The sequence below is a fragment of the Orbicella franksi genome, chromosome 10, assembly GCF_964199315.1.
Source record: "Orbicella franksi chromosome 10, jaOrbFran1.1, whole genome shotgun sequence".
Classification (NCBI taxonomy): Eukaryota; Metazoa; Cnidaria; class Anthozoa; order Scleractinia; family Merulinidae; genus Orbicella; species Orbicella franksi.
Window position 1 is genome coordinate 29,511,232 of NC_138154.1, and position 9,237 is coordinate 29,520,468.

A 9,237-nucleotide genomic window follows, 5' to 3' on the forward strand; every position below is an offset into this window, starting at 1 on the left:
GAGTTGGCATGTTGTGTGGCCGAGAGAAACACGTTCGCTTCGCTCCAGGGAAGGAAGACAACCGAAGAAGCAACATAATGGCACGTGCTTATCATTTATCTTCACTGCTAACACTTACGAGTTTTAAAATATGAGTGAAATTTATATAAAATGAATTAAGACAGTTGCGGTCATTTTTCGGTTCAATACCCTAAAACAAAACCATGGTAACAGCTGGTAAAAGGCAAATAAGGACACTTGTTTCAATTCAAATTTTGGAAGATATTTATTTTGGGTCCCTGTGAGAGGCTACGTATTAATAAAAATAAATGCGAATGAAAATCTGTTTTGAGTAAGTATATGTATTAGCCTGATGATGACAAGAGGATGACGGACATGTGGCTCGTAAATAAAATGCTAGGATACGATTACGGTCGGAACCATCGATACAAATGACGCAGATAGCTATAATACGTGTTAAAGGGAGGGTGTCAGGGCTCAACGCATGTACAAGCTACTACATGTTAATTAATATTATTCAATTTCAATGTTTATAAAAAAAAATCGCGAGCGTGCTGTTATGACTCTTGCTGGAAATTTGCCTTTGAAAATTTCTCGGTCAGTCGCGAAAACATGACGATATCAGGCGAGAGTTTTCACTGCATTCTTTTCGTATGTTCCGACTCCATGCATAAAATACATTTTCGTTTTCTTATCAATCACATATGTTTCAGTAATCACAGACTGTAATTTCGCGAAAGTAGAATGATAACCTTTCTCTTAGCCATACAAATACATGAAGACTAGCAGAATGACTGATGCCTTTATTCGATCACGGATGATGTGAAACAGACGCATGCACAAGTTATCTCCTGACATCTGATTTGTTAATAAACAACGGAACTGGGTGGACTACATCAAGGCGTGCGCATGCGCCAAACCGTGAAACCATCCCGTGTCTCCTCGAGTACTAATTTTCATGCTAAATACTACAGTCTATTTCCAGCGTGACCCAACACTGCCTGAGCAAACAGCAAAACAAAAGCTGACTGACGTCAAACACACCATGTCGCGCTTGAAATTTATGGAAATATTTTCTTTCGAAATTCTTGCTGATCACTGACAGTGAGAAACCGATTTTCTTTTTATTGAAATGACTTTTAGCGAAGCTTTTGATATTGAAGCTGCGTTGAACAGACTGGCTAAACTTTCCCCCGGCTTCTCTCTGCGGACGAGTATAGTTGTTTATGAATACATGTCATGGCTTGGTCCGATCTGAACTCAAATATGTCCATGTACAAACAATGGAGAGATTGTTAGATTAAATCAAACAGTTTGTTCACGTTTAAAGTACTTTTAGTTTGTTAATTAGTTAATTTTACTCTTTACCCCATTCTCTCTGTATTCTAGGAACGTTTAAACCACTCAGAAAGCGCTAGCTGTTTGCAAATGACAAAGCAAAAAGATCGAAGCTCAATTCAGAAACTGTTTTGTTGTGAAAGTTTTGTTTCTTTTTTTTTGGCAAAACCGAAAGGCCGGATTCTTAGAATTAATCACCGTTTGAACTTCAGTTCTTCTTACCTGGGAAAGGTCCATCTCCCGGGGGAATGAAAAGTGTCCCACGGATTCTTCCTTCTCTCACAGGAAATCTTTTCACTCCTTCGGCCATGTACCACTTCTGAAATGTCACGCTTGACAAAGGCTTCAGCGAAGATTCGCTTGGAGTTACATGGTCATCAAAACAGTTCAAGACGATGTTGTACGGTTTGGTAACATCTGATTTCATCAGTCGAATTCCTTTTCTCTGTCCCGGTGCTGGTTTCATGCTCCATAGCAATCCCATGGGTGAAACTCCGCTGTAAGATCCTCCCAAAGACGAGTCACGGCAAACATCAACCTCGCCATCTTTGTCAGCGATGAAGTGAGCGTGTGACTCAAATGTTTCACCTTTGTCGCCGACAATTTCTGCTCCAAGCGTTATATTCTGGAGCGGTTTAAGTCTGGAGACATTAATTTTAGTTATCTTGTCTATAAGAGAAGACCTCGGTCTCAAGTTAAGCATATTTCGTTTCGGGACAGAATGGTGCAAAACCTCACACTTGCGAAATCTCTTTTCGTTCTATGAAGTCCAGATGCAATAGTAGTGAGGGCCCAACTTAATCTGAGTATAATTGTTTTTTGGGGCGCACTGCCATCTACATAAGGTAGACAGTCAAAATTTTTAGATGACGTCATGATGGGGGCATGGCTCATGGACATAATAAAAGAATGTTCTGCTCATTGTGTTCTGCTCTGTTCATTCATGTTTACCCAGACGGTTAGAGATCACGTTTGAGATTTTCGACTCGTCTTTTGAACTTTAGGAGGTAGGATTTCATTAAGTCATTTACCTCAAGCTTTAATGCCTTTAATTTCTTGCCACGTAAAAATGCTGAAATCGAATAAAGTAACCCTTTTTCTACAATTTGGTGGTAATTTTTAGGCAACTGATAAGAAATTACCTAGCCTTTGTTGTTGTTTGTTGAAAGGCACTGATCCAATAAGTGGAAATCCAATAGGGCGGCGGCTCAGGTTGACTGCGTGTTTTAATTTACGATGCTTTATTTCTTTAGAAAGCTGCACATGTTAGAAAACGAACCTATTTTTTGCTATTTGTTTTGGTGTAATTTTAACAATTTCCAATGCACTGACAGGATGATTTCTATTCGCTCCAATTTACTCCAATCTTAATCGATTTAACGTCTAAACGGCGAACAGCAAACGTCTGACCTCAAACCACAGTTAGACATTTGCGGTAAACATGGACCTAAAGGACTGATAACAGATGACGTCAAAGTGTGGTAAGAATAGAGACGTGACGCACGAAGCGTTAGTGCAATAAGATAAGATAACCTTTATTTTAATACGGTTACAAATTCGTCAGCTAAAACTACTAATAACTAACAGTAAAAAAAGTAATTAAATAAAAACAAAAATAAAAAAAGCTGCTTTCCACGAATGCCATGCCTTATACATCTCTTTTGAGGTGTTTAAACTGCCTCATCCGGGGACTCTGCTTACCTTAAGTTACAAGGAAGACTGTTGATGATGATAATGATAACATTTATAATGCGCATTCTTCTGTTTCAAAGAATGGCGCCACTATAGCTAAAGCTATTCTTATAATAGTTTGTGCGCGGCAATGGAACATTTAGTTTATTCTCAGAGTCCCTTAGATTATATGAGATTTCTCGCCTCTCGAAGTAAGTGACGTGTTTTGCAAGTGCTGTGTTAGAGGAAAAGGAATGACAACCAGTTTCGATTTTAATTTCCTCAATCCAGTTTCCTTTTTCGAAAGATATATCATTAAATTGAAATCTTTGATTTGTTTGTCTGTGTTGTTGATGAGAACTAAACAATAGAGAACTAAACAACAATCAACGTTCACCGTGCAAGTCAACCCTGCATTAGAACATATCATAGTTAATAGAGGGAATGGTTAATTCCAAAGCCGGGTAAACATCAAAGAAGCGAACAAATCAGGCTAAGATTTATGCTGGAAGGTCCTTGACCCTGCACATCTTTTGTTTTGCATGAATTAAATTAGATAATCGCAATGCTTCTATTAGTTAATTGTATGAGCACACATAGTTGCCATTCCCTCTAACTATGGACAAACAGATCACGAACTCGTTGTAATCGAAATCTACACATCTAAGATCTTCGCACTATTACTAGCGATTCGCTGAAAACAAATGCACATAAACAAGCTAATATACAGAGCATGAAACCAAAACGAAAAATAAATAAACCAAGCAAAAATGACGGGAAAATAACGAAACTTTCAAGATTGTGTGGCGACTACGACGACTAAAACACGACAACTAAAAGCTACTAAAAAACTAAAGGCAGAAGAAGCTTGGTCCTGTCCTCGTGTACCGGTTCACAAGAAGTGTATCAACACCTATCGTCTACCTTTCAACACGTACCATTAAGTCACAATTAATAAAGAACCGATTTACCGACAGAAATAAGTCTGGTGTGGTCTCAGGCTATATTCTACATAAGAGTAACAGCCCAACCATTTATTTCAGGCTAAAGAAACACTTCAGCACATCTAGATTGTATCGAATTCATAATGGGTCAAGCGCGCGAGAATTTACTACTGATGTCAATATGCCTCCCACCCCCACCCCCCCACCACCCAGGGGTGTATCGACTCCCTCTAGCTACGCTATCACTTGTTAAAACTAAGGCCTCGTCCACACGTATCCGGATATTTTTGAATCCTCAACTCTTTCTTTCCGAATTCAAAAATTCCCCGTCCACACGTAGCATATTCAAATCGAATTCGTCTGTCCATACGCATCCAATGGTATCCGGATTCACTCTAGAGGTCTCTAGGGAAACTAGGCCCACACGTTATGCCGCCATATTGGTTTATTGTTCGGTAAGAGATTGGACACGATTTTGCTACGTCATCGGATTCGAAACTATGCGGATTCACCACTGACACGTTGCGGATTTAATTTTTTCCACTCTAGAAGAGCGGATTAAAAAATATCCGGATTCGCTGCCGAATTCGCCGGATGCGTGTGGACGGAAGCTGTATCCGGAAAGAAAAAGTTGCGGATTCAAAAATATCCGGATACGTGTAGGCGCCTAAGGCCCAAGCGTTGGCACCATCAGGGCACCATGGCTTATGGTGTGTGGGACGTTTTCGCCCGAGTCACGACCTCATCGGTACGCATCTAAATTCGCCAGTTCACAAGAAAATCGTTCCCATGTGCACTTTTATTCTAAACTTTTAGCTGCATTCTACAAATTACTCGAGTGCTGAAGATTTATTCGCAGAAACCTTAAGATCTTTGGCCAGGCGTCCTCTTGTGCTTTAGCATGAGCATTCATCTCCCCTCCCCACACTAGATAGTGGTCACCAGACCATTTGGCAGTAATACCGGAGAATGAGGAATAGCAGTGTGGAGTGTACGGCGGCTCGATGAGATGTCCCGCCTCGGGATAACGTAAAATAGAACACAAACGTTCCTTACCATGGGCTTTCAGGCGATTAAAAATCAGTTCTGTAGCAAAGTCAGAACCAACATTGAGGTCACCTGTTCCATAGGCTAAAAGAACAGGACAGGAAATGTTTTCGACTGGTGTGATTGGTGAGTAGTTAGAGACTGGGGTACTGACATCATTGACTGCTGGAATGGCGTAACGCCAGATGCTACCTTCTTTTGTCGATATCTTCTGGCTATTTTCAAAAGGAAGTATTTCCGAGACCTTTCCTTTGTAACTAAATGGTATGGGGAAAGCGTTTATGACGGGTGAAATGGCCACAAGGGCTTTGACCGCTTTCATTCCAAGACTTGCCATTAACAACGCGGCCCAGGATCCATAGCAAATGGCATGAACGCCAATACCATGCGGCAAGACTTTAGGATGACTGCTGAGCCAGTTGGCTGCCTCCTCAAAGTACTCCATGTCCATGGATGATGGCAATTCGTGAATATCATCATAAGATAAGTAGGCCAATGCAAGAGCTGCAAATCCGTGCGATGCCAGAAGGGAAGCCTTGAATTCCCAAAGTCCTCCAGTGCCACCCAACATCTCTATCACACCTGCAGAATTGCAATTAGTAAATAAACTGGCCTTTAGCAGGGATAATGCTGAATAAGTTTGGTAACACCAGTTACGTCTGCGTCAGGCTAACGTGGCCTAAACCGTTGGAGCCTATCCCAGTTTCCGTAGCATAAGCGGTCAATAAGGACCTTAGGCAAACCACGACGGTAACGGCAACGAGAACGCCACATAACAAAAGCTTTAATGAGCAAATCTTTGTACATTTGTTAGGTTTCGTTTCCAAAACAACAACGTGGAATAGCCAAGTTCTGCGTATATTTTTAGTTTTGCGTATTTCTGGCGTTACATATTAAGCCTGAGCAAGTTCTGAGACCGGTATGGCGCACTGAACTGATCTAGACATCTGCGAATTCGAAGGTAAAATATAAATTCGTTTTTTTTTTGTTAGGCGTCGTCCTTAACGTCGCCGTTGTCATTGCTTAAGCTCCCCAATAAAACAACGCAGTGACTCAGGGCAGTGCTCGTCAGCCGGGACCGCTAGTTCCCTAGCCCAGCACGTGAACCATTGGGCCAGAGAATATGAGTGCAAATTTGAGTCTGATTTTTTGTTTTGATGTTTCATGATCACTTCCATGAAAGTTTAGGTGACCTCGATAACATTGCAGTCAACTTGGGTTAGTAACTTACAGAATTACCTTTTTCTTACCTTAGTTCAGTTTCTTAGACCAAGCCTGCCCCTCTGTCTGTCACGCAGCGCTGCCTTCTCTGGAGGGACGACAGTAGCGTTGCGTGACAGAGAGATGGCCAGAACTGGACGTTCAATTCCCCAGTCCAGACCAGATCTACCACTATTCGTTTTATAACGTTTTCTTACAAAAGTCTGGCACATTTTCGCTTCAAGCCCTTGCAAACGTCAAGACCACGAAAACCGGCGTTGAAATATGACGTGTGTGCGTTAGACCACTGTGAAACCCCTTAATAACTGGGATTAAAAGTGCAATTTGACACCTGGAGCTCTCTGGCAAAAATGCATATTTTGGACATTTTCAGCCTGGATATGAGCTAAATTAGCTCCAATCTACTCAAAGCGGCATTTGCAACATGACAGCATGCCTTTCTTTTCACTAGCATCACCAATCTCGTGCCTAGAGTCCTCGTTCCCCTTGACCAGCGGTCGGAAAACGAGAGCTCTGGGAGCAACCATTTCAGGCGTGCGCCATAGATGTAGACTGCGCAGTGAAACTGGATGAGCAGAATTCGGTCATTTCAAAATGGTTGGTCCCAGAGCTCTCGTTTTCCGACCGCTTGTCAAGGGGAACGAAGACTCTGGGAACGAGATTGTAGCATCACGTTTTATGACATTTTTGCTCGGGCATACGCAGAAATCAAAACTTTTTTTCGCCTTTTCTTTATCTCCTTTTTTTTATCTTTTTGCTGCTGTTGTTGAGCTACTGCTGGGCTTGCTTCCAGTTCAAGAATTCCCGAGAAAGCATCATCAAGACGGGCAATTCTTACCACGGAGTAGCCAAGTGCAGTGGAGGGAAATTTTGCTCCGAGTTTTTCAACCAAATTTCTCAGCAGTTTCATTTATATTTCCGGCTCAATTGAACCTGTCACTCTGATCTGGGTATTACTAGAAAGAACTTTTCTTCCTGCAAAACTTGAGTATAAGTGATGCCAAATTTGGCCAACGCTCGTCGTGGCCGGTCACGGCCGGTACAGGCGTCAATGTGTTAACATAAAAGCCCGGCTGAAATCCAACTTTTACAGTATTCCTGACGTTTTTGAGCTTGCTTTGGATAGATTTCCCAAATTTACCCCAAAAGGACTCATCTTTTGAAAAAGATTGGTCGCGTGATTTGAAGCCAAGAGCAAGCAACACTTTTGAAATTGAAATTTAGAAAACGAAGAGGACGACTAGATTATTCCGGGGGTTGTGGTGTACACCTGTCACGTCATCTGTTGTGACACTGAATTGAAATGGTTCAGTTCAGTGGTTGGATAATTTAGGCAAGGAACACGACTAAGCAACGACAACACACAGGATTTTTCCTTTCCGGAGGGCGGCTGTAACACAGGTAAGACGAATGGATGCATGGCCACGTGGATAAATGGATGGACGGAGGAACAAACGAACGAGTAAATAAATAAATGACGAACGAATAAATAAATAAATAACGAACCACAGGGAAGAATAAAGAGGTAAATAATAATAGTCAAATCAAATCGAAGTTTTACCAGGGAAAGGTCCATCTCCCGGAGGAAGAAACAAAGTCCCACGGATTCTTCCTTCTCTCACTGGAATTCTTTTTAATCCTTCGGCCATGTGCCATTTCTGAAAGGTCACGCTTGACAAGGGCTGCAGTGAAGATTCGTTCGGGGTCACATGGTCATCAAAACAGTTCAAGACGATGTTGTACGGTTTGGTAACATCTGATTTCATCAGTCGAATTCCTTTTCTCTGTCCCGGTGCTGGTTTCATGCTCCATAACAATCCCATGGGTGAAACTCCGCTGTAAGATCCTCCCAAAGACGAGTCACGGCAAACATCAACCTCGCCATCTTTGTCAGCGATGAAGTAAGCGTGTGACTCAAATGTTTCACCTTTGTCGCCGACAATTTCTGCTCCAAGCGTTATATTCTGTAGTGGTTTAAGTTGCGAAACATTAATTTTAGTTATCTTGTCTATAAGAGAAGACTTCGGCCTCAAATTGAGCATATTTCGTTGGGGTACAAAACCTCAGAGCATGGGGAGCCTCAAATTTATAACGGTATGAATTCACAATCGATCTGATGATACAATCTCATTGGATGAATTGCGCAATACACCGATTCCAGAAAAAAACCGGAAGTTGCACCAAAACGAGGCTTAATAGTCCTCGCGGTAATTAAAGCAACATGGCGAACGAAGAAGAAAGGCCAATCTCTCTTCTGATGATATTCCCGGCGTCAGTGTGAGCGAAGAACATTGAAAACTTGACACTCAGCCAATCGAAATTCTGGCTTAAAAGTCGCGGTATAAATCAAAGGGGCAAAATAAAGGAACTTTTAGACGGGTATGTTTTCCATCCTTCGATTGTCTCGATCTCTAATATGCGCAAAAACAACCTGTTCTCACCATTTTTATTGCCTAAAAGAACTTTGTTCATGGTCGGTTTAGGAAAAAGAATCTGAATGAAATGAAAATTGTAAAAGTTTAGGACCCTGACCCGAAGAATGCTTCACTAAAGCTACAGCAAGAGATCGAAAGAACATACGGAAGTAAATTTTAAAATTGGGTCGGATATCGGGAATATTGCAACAAAACACTTTAAAAAATTTCCTACGGCTGATTCATTTTTCACTGACCACTTCAGTCTTCTCAAGTTTGAGAACATCCAATCTCTCTTCATAAATTAACAATCGGTGTTAGAGAATAAAGGGAAATCCTTTTAAAAGTTCAAATGATGCTAATCAGAGTATCAAACAAGACCACGATCTACTCGCCAAGAATGGTATAAGCAAGGGTTCGGTACAGTGACAGCAGCATTGCGTTACAGGGTAGGACGCAATCACAAAGCTGATTCATCAGTCAAATCACCAATAAAATTATCAGTGACGTGTACTACAGTGTAACAAAGACTATCAGTCACATGCCATGAAAGATGGCCTAGAAAACTAGCAACTAGTAATGAACAAGTACACTGAAATAAT

The 9,237-nt window shown here is 41.4% G+C and overlaps 2 protein-coding genes across 2 annotated transcripts in view; both read right to left on the reverse strand.

Annotated features, from left to right (window-relative positions):
• LOC145499691 (bile acid-CoA:amino acid N-acyltransferase-like) overlaps nucleotides 1-4,085 on the reverse strand; it is a 7,770-nt gene extending 3,685 nt beyond the window's left edge. The window contains exon 1 of the mRNA XM_081479215.1: nucleotides 1,561-4,085. Within this exon, the coding sequence (XP_081335341.1) occupies nucleotides 1,561-2,041 (481 nt within the window). The 5' untranslated portion in view covers nucleotides 2,042-4,085. The remainder of the gene's footprint in view (nucleotides 1-1,560) is intronic.
• A 30-nt stretch (nucleotides 4,086-4,115) lies between these two features.
• Nucleotides 4,116-8,736, reverse strand: LOC145499692 (bile acid-CoA:amino acid N-acyltransferase-like). Its single transcript, XM_081479216.1, has 2 exons — nucleotides 7,783-8,736; nucleotides 4,116-5,582 (listed from the first exon to the last, which is right to left on the reverse strand). The coding sequence occupies exons 1-2, from the start codon at nucleotides 8,261-8,263 to the stop codon at nucleotides 4,777-4,779; spliced, it is 1,287 nt and encodes a 428-aa protein (XP_081335342.1). The 5' UTR covers nucleotides 8,264-8,736; the 3' UTR covers nucleotides 4,116-4,776.
• Between the last annotated feature and the right edge of the window lie 501 nt (nucleotides 8,737-9,237).

Coding starts and splice junctions, on each gene's coding strand:
- LOC145499692 (XM_081479216.1), bottom strand. CDS start 8,263: ATGCTCAATTTGAGGCCGAAGTCTTCTCTTATAGACAAGATAACTAAA. Junction 5,583..7,782: donor GGGAGATGGACCTTTCCCTG/GTAAAACTTCGA, acceptor GCAATTCTGCAG/GTGTGATAGAGATGTTGGGT.